The following is a 15678-nucleotide window of genomic DNA, read 5'->3' as shown; positions in this document are numbered from 1 at the left end:
CCCCAGACTATTTATCTGACCTAAAAATTGGTCAATTCTCTCTGTATGCTCCTATCGCCTCAACCCTCCAGCTGTGAGTGATCAAGGCAGAAGGAACAGCCCACACCCCATGAGGAGCAATGTCCTACATCCATGGCTATTCATTTCTCACCTTGTACAGAGGCCTCTCTGCCATCTCAGGGGTGGGAACAAACCCCCTATAGGCTTTCTTCTTCTTCTTCTTTTTTTTTTGGCTTTTTAGGGCTGTACCCAAGGTATATGGAAGTTCCCAGGCTAGGGGTCAAATCAGAGCTACAGCTGCCAGCCTACACCACAGCCACAGCAATTTGGGATCTGTGCTGCATCTGCGCCCTATGCCACAGCTCAGGGCAACGCCGCATCCTTAACCCACTGAGCAAGGCCAGGGATCAAACTTGCATCATCCGCAATGGATTTGTTTCTGCCTTGCCACAATGGGAACTCCCTCATCAGCTTTCTTATGAGAGGGCTCCATCCCTCTCCCATTTTAAACAAGGAGTCCCAAGTCTGAGGGGCAGCCTTACCATTATCTGGATTTCTCTCTTGCACACCTGGAGATCATGCTCATTGTTGACAAACATGCGTTTCAAGGCACATTTCATTCCATTGCTTGTCCTCACCAGAAACACGATAGCAAATCCACCTGTGAGAGAAACACACATACAAGCTCTTTTAAGCTGTGGTTAAAAAGTCAGTCAAGTGACCATGGTGGCTGCAGGCTGCTTGTTATCACTGTTAATGGTACTGATGCCATCGTTAGCTAGGCCTAGGGCTGGCCTGGCATAGAAAGCATTCTTAAGATTCTAGGGATTCAGAAGCATCACTTTTGTCACTGGATAGCAAGAGTCAAAGAAACTATTCCTGAAAACATATCTTAAAAAGAAGAAGAAGAAGAAGAGTAGTAATGATCTTCCAGAGAAACTAAGGTAAAGAGATGAACGAATGAAAGGAAAAAGAACCAACTACATTCCAATTGCTCTCTTAGGCACTCTGAGGTCTTGTTTCATTTATGCCACAATCCTATGAGGCTGGGTGATATTTTTCCCTTTAAGACAACAATTACTAGCTGAAGAAAACAGAGGTGCAAAGAGGTTAGATTCAATCAAGGACTTAAAAAAAAAAAAAACCATTAATTCCAACATTGAAACAGAGAAGCCTGGAAATTATCTCAATAATTGCTCTAAGAATTGTTGGTGATTAATTTCCAGAATCTCCTTCTCCTCCTTTCTTCTCATCCCTCCTTACCCATCTCCCAGCTCCAGTCAACAGCAGACTTGGAAGTTTCCCCCTGCCCTCCCACAGCCAGAGCTCTGACAGCCCTACCAGGCAAGAAAGGCCGGGATTAGGCAGACTTTTTAATGTCTGCACTGAGCTTTTCCTAAAAGACTGTTTGTAATTCATTAAAATAAGTTACTATAACTCTAACAGAAATTCTTCAGTGTTCTGAGTTTAACACCTTAGTGTTCCACAAATTCTTAGAACTTCTCATCTTGACCTCACTCCCCAAACACTGAGGGGTTCCACGCCATTTTTAAGAGACATTTAGGTAGATAAGGTGTGGCAAAGTGATCAAAGTTGAAGGCTTTGGGATAAGCAGCACTTCTATCAGACACTTAGTCCATCTGTGTGCTCATACACCTGCATAATTTAGCTTGAACTATCTTGCGCACTGACCCTGGGTAGCAAAAATTGCTAGGCTATTCTTGCACGAAAGTGATGACTAATTGCATGGAGCTGAACACAGAGAGAAGTCATCAGGATGGGAACTTGAAAGCTGAGGTCATGGTACAGTACTGGGGCTTGGAGCCACATGCAAAATTGATACAGGGCAATTAGCAGCAATTATAGAGACCTCAGGCCTAAGATATAAGACTTAGGTCCCAACCATCTCACTCTAAATCCTCTGAGACCCAGTAGCGCTCTGCTGATGTTCATGGTATTTCCTGTTGTATCTTTATAATAATTGTTCTTTTTCAAATCAAGTTGAACAGGATTCTGTTCCACGCAATCAAAGAGAGCTTCAATCATAAAGTACTGTCACATGTTTTCAAAAAATACACATGTAATTCCGTGTTAAAAGCTTTTAATGGGCTCAGGAGTTCCCATCGTGGCGCAGTGGTTAACGAATCCGACTAGGAACCATGAGGTTTCGGGTTCGGTTCCTGCCCTTGCTCAGTGGGTTAACCATCCGGCGTTGCCGTGGGCTGTGGTGTGGGTTGCAGACGCGGCTCGGATCCCACGTTGCTGTGGCTCTGGCGTAGGCCGGTGGCTACAGCTCCAATTAGACCCCTAGCCTGGGAACCTCCATATACCGCGGGAGTGGCCCAAGAAATAGCAAAAAGACCAAAAAAGAAAAAAAAAGCTTTTAATGGGCTCAAATGTTCCAAACGTGCATTTTGTTGATTTACCAGACACTGCATGTTTGTATACTTTCTGTCATTGTATTTAGTATTCCATTCAATAAACACTAGAGTTTACCATACAATCTTTAAATTCAGCTGTCATCTCTCTAATCTTTGTAGCTCAATAATATTTTCCATGTTTCTTATAATACTTTAAAGTCCATTCACACTGCTCAGTTGTCAACTAATTCAACAATTTTTGAGTATTTACTACACAAAAATTTAAAAACCCTAGCATGTATTGACAAGTAGAGGTCTAATCAACCATGTAAAAAAAAGCTCCTCAATTCCACAATGCATAATTTTTTCATTTTAAATTTTAGAACATCAGAATTTCCTTGTAATAAATATATACATTAATGCAATAGTATATGCCTTTTTCCCCCACTCCCAAAGCTATTAAAATTGCGTGTCTTATAAACAATTAGAAGTAAGGAAAATGAGGGAATTCCCATTGTGGCTCAGTGGGTAATGAACCCAACTAATATCTGTGAGGATGTGGGTTTGATCCCTGGCCTCGATCAGTGGGTTAAGGATCCGGCAGTGCCATGAGCTGTGGTGTAGGTCGCAAATGTGTTTTGGATCAGGCGTGGCTGTGGCACAGGCCGGCAGATGAAGCTCTGATTGGACCCCTAGCCTGGGAACTTCCATAGGCTGTGGATGCAGCCCTAAAAAGCAAAAAAAAAAAAAAAAAAAAAAAAAAAAAAAAAATTAAGGAAAATGATAGTATAAATTATAAAACTTCTTTGTATAGTCATAATTGTTTTGTGAACAATACAAGTGGGTGTTCATTTTATAAATATTCTGAATTTTTTCAAAAAAAAAAAATCACAGAAATACAGACTGCACCAGTAATGCTGGAAGAGAGCAGTAAGTCAAAGCATTTTGCTTTATGGGGGGAGGAACCAAGTGAAGCTTAGGATCCTATGGCTAGTTATGGGTAGAACCTGGACCAGTGTCACTGCCTGATTATCTAAAAAATGTTCTTTTGGAGTTCCTGTTGTGGTGCAGTGGTTAACGAATCTGACTAGGAACCATGAGGTTGCGGGTTTGATCCCTGGCCTCACTCAGTGGGTTGAGGATTCGGCGTTGCCGTAAGCTGTGGTGTAGGTCGCAGACTCGGCTCAGATCCCAAGTTGGTGTGGCTGTGGCGTAGGCCAGCGGCTACAGCTCCAATTAGACCCCTAGCCTGGGAACCTCCATATGCCGTGGGAAACGGCCCTAGAAAAGGCAAAAAGAAAAAAAAAAAATGTTCTTTCCACTTCACTTATCTTAGAGAAAGCTATGCAATATTCACTAGATAATACGGAGACTTCTGACAGTGCTCCAGAATAAGAGTTGGGAATGACTATTTCCTATGGTTCTTTCATGTGTGGTACCACTGAAAGGCAAGGCAATCCTTCCAGAAGCAGGTTGGTGATGCAGCAATTCGAGGTAACTGCCACCAGATGGAGCAGCCAGGTAGCAAGAGGACCCTTCCGGACCAGCCTGGAGAAACAGGTCAGAGGCCTGCCACATCCAGTCAGGCACAACAGGTTGAGAAGAGCCAGGCCAGATTCTCAATGCCTATGACCAACATAAATCTAAAGCAAAGCAATGAACCACTATGCCTCACAGAGAACCACATTATTAGGCATCTATGCCCGTAAAAGGGCATATCTGCAAGTGAGAAGTGTTTAAATCAGGGCTTCCTGGTCATCGAAGATCAAAATGGAAGCCCTGATAAGGATTTGTCAGTTGAAAGACGTTAGCCACAATCACTGTGTAGGTGACCAAATAGAGTTCAGGTTTAAGATAGAGAGGAGACAGCACTGCTCGAGACACCTCCACCCTAGGTCCACATCCACCACACAGATCAGGGTAATAAGATTCCCAGCCACAGCTAAACAGGGTATAGGGATTATAGCAGCAGGCAGCTATAAGACCTTAACAGAGATGCTGCTTTTAGACTGAGCTGCATCCCTTGATCTTGACTAAGCAGAAAAACCTAAAGCTGGGTATAGTTCAGACAGAGGTAAGAAAAGCTCACATTCAGCAGAGTCTGTGCCAGTCTGCCCACTGGAGCCTGTGCCAATTGCTCTGCCTACTAGCATTTTTTGAAACATTAAGATAATTTTCATAATTTTACTGGAATCCAGTTCTTGGGAAAATCCATTAATTTATTGAATCATAAAGGGGAAACAGATCTGATCCATTATGTGAAGTAAGTTAAAGAGACGGGATAATTTTGAAATAGACACACTTTTACCTATTAAATATGCTGGAATATTTTTTACTTCCACAAAGAAACATGCTTTCTCCCACTTTCCGTAGAACACACAGTATTCTTGGTCTAACTTTTTCTCTCTAATTTTTGATGAGGTAGTTGGGTGTTTACCACTCACTCTGAGTTTTAGAGATCTTGTCTGTTTGGTTTCCCTCTTCACGTCTTACACTGAGCCCTCAGAAATGAGTTAATTCTCCTCTTAATGTTACGACAGAGAATAGGAAAGGCTACAGAGCACGGTGGAGACTGTCACAAACCAAAGCACATGGGCCACGTAAAGACACAGCTACTAAACAACTGCAGGTAATTGGTGCCAGGTGAATATGGATGTTTTGCATCAACACTTGATACTGCACTGTTTTTATTTTAGCCCCTCTGGTGAGTGCGTAGTGATATTTAACTGTGGTTTTAATTTGCATTTCCCAATAGATCCCTCGTTTATAAACTCTTAGGATTACTGACTTCCCACCACTTTCCTGGTAAAACGTTTTAAAAAGCAAAGCATCAGTCAGCTTTCCCTGATTGTCAGGAAGTCGTCCCCCTGTGCTTTGCAGCATCTCTCATTTCAGTAAACTCTTCTTTCTCTTCAACTCGCCATGCTGGAAAATTCTTCTTTCCGACCCACATGTACAGACCATGACAGTGACATTTCTTAAAGAACAAACCCCTCCAACAAATGAGAACCAGAGAGGAGGACCACCAGAACCAGTCCTGGGGCCACCATACACCAACTTGCAAGAAGAAAGTTTGCATCTACCCTGATCCTTATCTGTGGCCCTATTTTCTACTCCCAATCTATAAAATCACTTCCTAGTCTCTCCCAAGGGAGGGCACAGTCTTTACGGCATTAGCCTGCTGTGGCCTCCTTTGCCTGGCAAAGCAATAAAGCTATTTTTTTTTTCTTCTTCACCCAATAAATAAAGGAAATGAAGTGAAATAAAAAGCAAAGGATCATGGAGCCACCAATGAAATTACTGCAATAACCTGGACTTCTATCTCTCAAGCAAAGATGGCAGAAATGCCCAGTTTTCTCCTGGGAGAACTAGGAGAAACAAGGCAAGTGAGAATTTTCAATACATAGAGAGAAGGATTTTATAATTTCTAAAATCTTTTCAACTTTGACATTAACAAGAGATCACAGTCATCAACATCATTATCTTGACTGAAATCTTTTAAGCACAACCTCCTCAAGGAGTCTGACCATGATACTGAACATCAGCAGTGGGGCTTTTGGAAGTAAGTGTGATATTTCTTCTGGCTTTATCTCAGATACTGAATCATGCAAGCTGGTACCAGGCTCTGCAGGCTGCTCTGAATCAATCAAGACACCAGTGACTCCACTTAGCAAGCACCAGTGAAAGATGGGGAGGGAAGGTGAGCAGGAAGAGAAGAAAAACCCCAAACTGATGATCTGAGCGGTGGCATGCACAGATATGGGAAACAGCTGGGCAGACAATGACAGTGATTAGGCCACGAGACAAAGAAGCCCATCATGGTGCTGAGACAGAGTTTCTGGATTTGCTGCCAAAGAGGTTTTTGGTGGAAATTTAAAAATCCGGCCTGGACTCTGGGCACTAAAATCTGCTGCTTGCTTATTTCCTGCAGGTAAAGGAAACTTTATTTCCAAACATAAGTGCCAGGGACACCGTTAGGAATGGCTTCCACTTGTCTGAGATGAAAGACAAGACGAACCAGTGCCAGAGGAAATTCAATAAGGAAAACTTCACCCAGACTCACACTCTGCTTCTGTCCTCCACTTCTCTGCCCTACAAATTCTGGGTTTCTCTTTCAAAATCAGGTTAAACTCAAAGAATCTTGTTCACTTGGTGCAGATTCTCTTGGAATTACATGGGGAAGAGAAAACTAGCATAAAATTAAATAGCTTTATGGGAGTTCCTGTTGGCTCAAGGGGTTAAGAACCTGACCAGTATCCATGAGGATGCAGGTTTGATCCCTGGCCTCGCTCAGTGGGTTAAGGATTCGGTATTGCCACATGCTGCAGTGTAGGTCTCAGATGCAGCCTGGATCTGGCATTGCTGTGGCTATGGAGTAGGCCGGCAGCTGCAGTTCCGATTTGACCCCTAGCCTGGGAACTCCCATATGCCACAGGTACGGCTGTAAAAATTAAATGAACAAATAGATAGAGTGTAAAAAAATAGCTTTCAGAAGCTTCACTAAAGAATCAGACAGAGAACCGAGTTAAAACGAAATTTACCCGGGAGAAGTGAAACAAAGGGCAGCAACAATGGACTAGTTACTGGATCTCTTTGGTCTCCACTTCCTCAAATCCAGAAATTAAAACTAAATTAGAGGTACTGAAATGAATGAGTTCCTGAGACACCTAGAAGTACAAGAGGTGCCTCAGTGGTTCCCATGAGGAAAAAGTAGCTCCGCTTAAGACTAGGGCTCTGCACATGGCTTCCTTTTATCTGCTTAATAATAGTTCTGAAAAAGATGCTAAGGAAAAAGAAGGGAATCTGCTTTAAAGAAGAAAGGAAAAAAAAAAAAAAGAATATTCTGTAGCCCTGTGTGGAAGTATTTAACAAAGAAAAAAGGACTAGGGTATTGCCAAGTCATGCAAATAGCCCTTACCTACAGCTACCACAGACCCAAACGTGCCCAGGTGGCTTCTGGGGAAGGGGGCAGGGCCACCACGTCCACCTGACACTGAGACCATGGAATATTCTTTAGAGTCCAACAGGTTAGGTTCAAACCCCAGCTCAGGAAAGACACCATCTCCCTAAGGCCCTGCCCTCTCACCTGCCAAGGGCAGCCAAGATCTACCTCGTAGCTTTGGGGAGGATGAAATGGCAGGCAAAGAATGAGCACAGGTGCTCCCTCCTGACCTCCTCCCCACCAAAATCTTTTGCATTTGTAGGATAACTGACTTATAAAATTCTCAATCTGGAATTATATTCTTGAGATCAAGGGCTTAAACTCAAATGCCTGCAGGAGCCAGACAGATCATCCAGAGGGGGACGATACAGGTGTAACAAAAGATATGGAGGGAATCGATGATGAGGGATCACACAGTGGCAGGTGGTGCCGGATAGGGGGTGGGGACGGAGGGAAACTGTGCAAACCTGACTCAAGGGACACCCACTCCTCAGCAACCGCCAATTGCTGCTGTGGAGGAAAGGTAGGCTAAGAGTTGCCAAGTTTTTTGATTTCCAAGAGAAGCTAGATTTTTAGGTGAAATCTCCTGATTTTTAAATCCCAGGAATAAACTTAAAAAAAAATCTTTTCACCCCAGTGCAAGTTAAGGAAACCTATTTCCAGGCTAGGACTGAATGAGACAGCCCTGCTTCCATCTTTCTAAGAGCCTTTGTGAAGCAGGCAAGACATGTGACAAGCTCTACTTGACCTGCAGAGAAACTGAGGCACAGACAGAAAAGCCCAAATGGCCTCTCGAGTACCGCCATCTAGAGGCAGGGCCAGGGCTGGCACCCGGGCCTACCAATTCCTGGCCCTGACCTCTGTCCACACTCCCATGCTGCCATACCTCCCCACAGCAGGCCCTATGGGAACAGCTCCATTACCAGGGAGAGGAAGGGAGGAGACACGGTGAGAGGCGAGGGACCTGCCCCAAGCCTGGCCTCCTCGATGGCCCCGTGGGAGGGAAAACCCGGGGGTTCTGTCTGCAGCATCTGTGAGCCCCTATGGAGAATGATGGCCAAGAGGCTGTCAAACACCCATCCACGATGTATTCACGTTCAAGACAACTTTGCATAAGTTTCAGAAGAACAATTTTTTTTCCTCAACTCCAGAGCAGATGGCAAGGAGCACAGCAAAGATTTTACAGGAGAAAAGGTCAATTGGAAGCATCTGTCAACACCGACTTCAATGGGGACTTGGGGTTTGTTTTTTAACAGCAATCTCTCCTTACTTGCCTCAAATTAAGAATCACCATGTGCCAGCTCCTTCTGGGGAACATGTCAAAGCAGTCCCTTCCCCAGGCAGAAAGAACACCCAGATGGGGGTGGGGGTCTCTTTAGGCAAGAGTCTCCCCCTGCTCCAAAAGAAAACATCTCCAGAGAAAGCACAAAAAGTTAGAGTTTAAGACATCAACTTGGCTCAAACACCAGAGGTTTACCAATTACTGCGTGTAGAGCCAGAGCACACTGGGCCTGGCCTGTCAGCCAACTAAGACCCACCGAAAGAAGGGCTTTGGCAGAGCCACTGGGCCCACCATGCCTATACTGCTTCTATGGGGTCTGCTGTCAAGCAAATGCAGAAATAGAGACATCAGCAGGGCCATAGTCTTTGTTCACTGACATGCCCAGGTCAGCCTGAACCATTTTCTCATCTCTATTATGACAAGTCAGGGTGATCTTATAAAAACAGAAATTGAGTATCATTCTCCCTCACTGCTCACTGTTCCAGCCACAATCACTTTCTTTCCTCCCTGGTGTCTTTTTCTCTCCACGCCACCTAAAGGTTCCTGTGCATGCCTCTCGCTTTGCCCTATTCACACATTCTTGTCCTGATCAGCTCTGACAAATCATCCCTCAAATTTCAGGCTAAATGTTATTTCCTTGGATGAACCTCCTCTGACTCCCCTGGCCCCCAGGGGCCTCTTTTTTGGGGGTGGGGGGTGGCCATGCCTGTGGGGCACGTGGAAGTTCCTGGACCAGGTACTGAACCACAGCAGCAACCCAAGCTGCTGCAGTATCAATGCTGGTTCCTTAACCTGTTGTACCACAAGGGAATGCTCCCCATGCCCTCTTCTGATCAGGTCACATCCCTTGTTATACTCAGTGCCTGCCTCTTGTTCTTTGGAACATATCAGGAGTAAAATTAGGGAGTTCCCTGGTGGCCTACAGGTTAAGGATCTGGCATTGTCACTGCTGTGGTGTGGGTTTCATCCCTGGCCCGGGCACTTTTGTATGCTGCAGGTGCTACCAAACAAACAGACAGGAGTATAATTCAATACGTAGGTGGGTAAATCCCGGTTTAATGTCTTCATTCCCTGAACTCTATAAACTGCACAAGGGCAAGGACAACGATGGACTCACTGTGGCCTCTGTCACCCAGCACAGTGCCCACTATATAAAAAGTACTCAAGGATTTGCCTAGCACCCTAAGGATACCATAAAAGAAAAACAAACAAACAAAAAACCAAAACCAACAAAAAACACTATACAGTGCCAGCTTTTCAGGAGGTGAGAATCTAGTCTGAGATTTAAGGGACACATTTAAAGAGACGGTCCCTGGGGGACGAGGGGGCCGACCCAACAGAGAAAAACCCTGAGCAATCCCGTACAATAGAGGGTTGCCTGAGATTAAACCAACTGGACAATATCCTGGGCAATAGACACAAGGTGCATCTTTACAGAGAGCCTTACAGAAATCCCTGGCTCTCACAGAGTGGCACTTGTTCTGTGTGTGATCCCTTCTTTTAAAAAGAACACTTGAGCTGGAAATGGAAACCCTCTTCAATTGAGAAGGAAACGAAATCCAACACCCCCCATGCTCAAGGCTGCCTCATCCTTCACCTGAGGGAAAGGAGAGCCTCTTGGGCATGAACTGCCCCCACCACTCCCCTTCCTCCCGCCCCAGCCACTGCTGCCAACAACCTTCTAGTAAGTGATGTGCAAACCAACAGAGCAGCTGGGGTCAGCCAGAGGGCGCAGCAGCTGCGCCCAGATGCCTCAGCCCCCCACCAAAGACACCCAAGCTCCGGCTCTAATCATTTCCACCAAGGCTTGATGTGTGTTACTGGTCTACAGTCTCTAAAGGAGAACTGGGGTTTCAGCAAAGCCAACGTCCGACTGACATTCTCTTAGCTTCCAACTGCTAATTCCAGAGCATTCCACTTTAACTTCATGCTTCAAAGCTAACCTCATTTTCTGCACTTTGTGCTTTTGTTGTAAAGATCAGGTTAACTACCTCTGTTCCAGAAGTGCATCCTGTTCCAGAAAGAGTATTTCCTAGTGTGGTGATCTGAGCTCAGCAGCCAGGTTAAGCTATGTCTTCTATTCTCCTGGGACATGCACTGACATCAAAGGTACATGATAGAAAAGTTTTCAACTCTAGATTTCACTGGAACTGATTTGCCACACATACCTGCTTTATCCAGGTCACCCTAATCGGCCTTGACCCTCTTTGTTGTGAGAGGAAATGAGCCTCTCATCCTGGAAAGCAGGATGATGTTTCATTAGCTCCTAACCGTTACTCACAGAACATTTCAATGTCACGCTAAGTAAAGCCTTTTCTCTGAGGCTCAGGACATCTGGCTGTGCACAGGCACCCACCAGCCTCTAGGGTGTGGCCCCTTACCCAGTGCTTGTGCACCAGTTCACCACCTGCCCCCCAATCCCAACTCTCGCCATCACTCAAGTTGATTTCACCAAGTTGTAATTCTATCTCCAAACCTCTCCAGAACCCACCATCCTTCTCTTCCATCCCTGATCACCTTCCCTTCTTTCCTTACCAGAAGAAGTAAAATAAAGTCCTAGGTTTCCATGCTTTGAGTCTCTTTCTTTCCTCAAATTCCAATCTAAAAACTCCTCTTGAAAGTATTCATTAGCTCTCCAAAGCCAGAATAAAGACCAAATTCCTTAACACAGCAGTACATCAGAACCTTGCTATCCCCCGCATTTTATTATAAAAAATTTCAAACACATAACAAAGTTGAAAAGATCATATTGCAAACATACATATACTCACTAGCTAGAGTCTACAGATCCTTGAACCCGTTGCACCGAGCCGGGGATCAAAGCCATTGCGGTCAGGCTCTCAACCTACTGTGCCACGATGGGAACTCAATCAGCACACATATCTTTAACTAGAATTCAGAATTCATGGTTCTTTTGAGGGGGCTGAATAGAAACAAAATCTACTTACAGTGAAACGTAGAAAGTGTAAGTGAATTATGGGATGAGTTTTGATAAATGCATACACTCATACAACCCAAACCCCCATCAAGATACAAAACCATCCCAACACACAGTAAGTTCCCTCGTGCCCCTTTTTAGATGATCTCACTCTCATATCCTTGCTAAAGGCAACCTTTGTCTTGATTTTTTAAAATCTATTTCTAGTTTTGCCAACTTTAGAACTTCATGCAAATGGAATCATATAGTATGTGCTTTTTAAAGTAAGGATATTTTACTCATCATAATAATTTATATCGTTGAGTGTATCAGTGATTTGTTACTTTTACTGCTGAATTGCTTCTTCTCTTTTCTCTTACAAACACATTGAAATTCAAATTTGAAGCTATTATGACCAAAGCTCTATATGCATTCTTATACAAGTCCTTCTGTGTTGTAGGTTTTTATTTTTGTTGGGTAAATACCTAATATCCAAGAGTATTATAAGTACGAGGCCACTAGGTAGCTGTATCTTTAAAACTTTTTTTTTTTTTTTGGTTGTACCTGTGGCATGCAGAAGTTCCCAGGCCAGGGAGTGAACCTGTGTCACTGCAGTAACCAGAGCCACTGTAGTGACAACACTGGATCCTTAACCTGCTGAGCCACAAGGGAACTCCTGTATAATTAACTTTATAAGAAACTGCCAGACCTTTTCCCAAAGTGGCTGCATCATTTTATTTTTTTAATTTTTTAATTTACATATTGATTGATTGATTTTGCTTTTTAGGGCCGCACCCTCAGCATATGGAGGTTCCCAGGTCAGAGGTCAAATCAGAGCTACAGATGCCGGCCAATGCCACAGCCATAGCAACACAGGATCCAAGCCGTGTCTGAGACCTACACCACAGCTCACGGCAACACTGGATCCCTAATCCACTGAGTGAGGCCAGGGGTCGAACCCACCATCTCATGGTTCCTAGTCGGATTCGTTTCTGCTGTGCCACCATGGGAACTCCTGGTTGTATCATTTTATGCTCCCACCAACAACGTATGTTCTAGACCTTTATACTCTGAATATGCCCCTGTCCTCAAGCATCTCTATCTTCCTGTGCTCTCTCCTAGACTGCCTACCTTTCAGAACTTTAACCTTTTTGGCTGCTTTACTCCCAGGAACTTTATACATGTTATTCTCTCTCCCTGACCCCAGTCCTCTGCTAGATGAAAGACTATTAGAACAACACCTCCTCTATGAAGCCTTCCCTTTCCCTGATAATCACCCTCAGGCTTTCACATTGCCACCCACTGGGCCTGTACTCTCTGCTGTACCCATCATAATGTGACATGTTCACTCCCCACTAGACAGGCATGGCAAAGAGGGAACCACTTCTTTTCCGCCTTGGGAGAAACACTTGTTACATTACAGTGCTTTATGATATAGTATATGATACTTTATAAGGTTTCTTTTTCATAAAAAGTATACTATAGATTTTATGATACTTTAATGTTATCATTAAACCCCTGTTTGAGAACTTTGAATACTACGAAACCATAACATGCTACACTGTTCTCTAGCTGGGGCACTTGAAAAATGAGTCACCAAAAGAAATTAAAATGGTAAGAAGAGTTTCTTATTTCTCTTGGAGTCCTCAGGGCTAGCACAGTGTTTGGTACATAGCAGATGATTAATAAATATTTCATAAATTAATAGCAACCCAAGAATGTTGCTTCCTTGCTTATAATTCTCTAGCTATTGACCACTTACGAGATAAAATCCCAACCTTAATGTGGCACAAGGCCCAGCACAGTCTGGAGCCCACACCAAACGGAGGGCCTGGGCGGGCCTGGATAGTGTCCTCTGATGCCCCGGTGCTTTTTGCTTGTCTTCTCACCTGGAAGGCCTGTCTTCTCTTTAATTAGTAAACGAGGAGCTATAAGTCCAAGTGTGGCTCACATGAGGCCTCCTATGTGAACTCTGACCTAACAGAATAACCCATTCCTACCTTATTTTCTTATCCCAATGATATTCCACTTGTCTGCATACCAGTCTTTCTCAGACAGCAAAGATTTTACTTTATATTTTATTCACTGTAGGAAACACACTGGTCTAGCTAACCATCCCCTTCGCTCTATGCTGCAATAATGGTTAGATATGTTGTCAGCAAGCGACCCCTTCTCCTAGCCACCCCGACCTGGACCAGGAGTGGGCAGCTGGCACACATTCTCCCTGGAGAATTGGAGCAACAACTTTAGGAATCATAATCAGATGGTGCTGCAACCATGCAGACAGTCACACACACGCTCACAAATAGGCAGAGAAGAAGGTTCTGCAAAAAAAGGCAAGAGATCAGAGCAGAAACTCGTAAGAAGCTGTAATCTGAGACGATGAAGCTTCAAGGGGAGAGAGACACCCGGTAACTTTCCAGTACTCACAAAATCCAGCTTCACTTCCTGCCATTGGATTCTGGAAGGTTTTCCTCTATATTTATTCAATCCGTTCCTCTTGACTCAAACTACTTTGAACTAAATTCCTGTTTCTTGCATCTGACAACCCTAAGATACCTTGCACCAGTATCTTTATAACATAGAGAGCTCTGATTCTAAATTTTAATAAGTTTAACTATATAAGCTCCTTTAACAGAAAGCATCCAGAACAGAGTGTTAAAAAGGTATATTAAAAATTGCACTTTGAGTTTCCACTGTGGTGCAGCGAGTCACAGATCTGGCATCTCTGTGGTGGATTGGGTTCAATCCCCAGCCTGGCACAATGGGTTCAGATCTAGCATTGCTGCAGCTGTGGCAAAGGTCTCAGTTATGGCTCAGATTCAGTCCCTAGCTTGGGAACTTCCATATGCCGTGGGGGTGGCCGAAAAAGAAAAAAAAAAAAAAATGCACTTGAAGAGTGAGCATTTTTAAGTTAAAAACTAGATTCAGGAGTTCCCACCATGGCTCAGCAGTAATGAACCAGACTAGTATCCAAGATGATGTGGGTTTGATCCCTGGCCTCGCTCAGTGGGTTAAGGATCAGCGTTACCACAAGCTGTGGTGTAGGTCACAGATGTGGCCTGGATCCCGAGTTGCTATGGCTGTGGCGTAGGCTAGCAGCTGTAGCTCCAATTCAACCCCCAGCCTGGGAACATCCATATGCCACAGGTGTGGCCCTAAAGAGACAAAAAAAACCCTAGATTACATTAAAACAGAACCTACATTAATACACAAAGATCTAAGGAAGAACGTGGTGAAAATGTATTTGGGAAAGGACAGTCACAGGGCTCTTGAACGGAGGTATGTGGTCTCTGCTGTAAAATTTGTTGGGCTCACAGACTGGGGCTAGAGGAGTTGGGGAGACAAGAATTCCCAACATTCAAAGCACTCATTATTTGGAGATATCGAGAAGACGGTTTTTACCTGGAACCATCAGAAAGCAATCATAAAGAAGAGGATTTAGTCCTTAGATGGGAAGACTTTCCTACTGAGTGAAAAAAGAGCTCAGCCATGGACCAATCTGGGGAGGTCTGTCCTGAAGGTAAGTTTCTAATGCTGGTGTGCTCCAGCATTGTTCGATGCTGGAGCACACCAGCATCGAACAATGCAATGAAATGTGCAGAATTCCACTTGGGGAAAACTTCCTCCGTCTTTAATGTAAAACCATGGGTGAGACTAGGGTAAGCAGAGTTAGGCACCTACTACAGGTACAAAAAGACAAAGTCAGTATGAATGATTTCTTCCCTTTGACTCAGGTTGCAGTATGGCTGGGCACAGCATGGTTAATCTGACACTGTCTTTATTTTAAATTCTGATAGTTTTTTCTTTACAGTTTCTTGCATTCTTTTTTATTTTTTTAAATATTACATAAAAATATTATTTATGTTGATACTGAGTTTTGGGGTGCGCTCTTAAATTGTGCACTGAGGTGCATGCCTCCTGCTAAGCCCCGACCCTCTGTACAGTAGAGAGGTTTGCTCAGGCACCACACTGTCCTTCCTTTCTGTTCCACGCAAGATGTGAGAGCTCAGGACATTCTTCAAGGGGGAAACAGAAACTCGGGAAATGACTCCAAAGGAAGTGGGAGCTGGGAAACAGGAAGAGAAACAGAACTGTGGAGTCAGTTTCTGGCTCTCAGTGGGCACTACAAGGATGCAGTAAAGCTCCAGGGCTGGCCAGCTCTCAAGCTCCCTCA

General features: G+C 44.2%; 1 protein-coding gene across 6 annotated transcripts in view; it reads right to left on the bottom strand.

Moving 5' to 3' along the window:
* Positions 1-15678, bottom strand: part of AAK1 (AP2 associated kinase 1) — a 166339-nt gene that overhangs the window by 88556 nt on the left and 62105 nt on the right. For all 6 annotated transcript variants that reach the window (XM_021087408.1, XM_013996085.2, XM_005662495.3 and 3 more), the window contains exon 3: positions 543-661. In XM_021087408.1, coding sequence (XP_020943067.1) covers positions 543-661 — 119 coding nt within the window. The remainder of the gene's footprint in view (positions 1-542; positions 662-15678) is intronic.

This window comes from Sus scrofa, chromosome 3 (genome assembly GCF_000003025.6).
Source record: "Sus scrofa isolate TJ Tabasco breed Duroc chromosome 3, Sscrofa11.1, whole genome shotgun sequence".
In the NCBI taxonomy this organism is placed as follows: domain Eukaryota; kingdom Metazoa; phylum Chordata; class Mammalia; order Artiodactyla; family Suidae; genus Sus; species Sus scrofa.
This window is presented reverse-complemented; position numbering and strand designations above follow the sequence as displayed.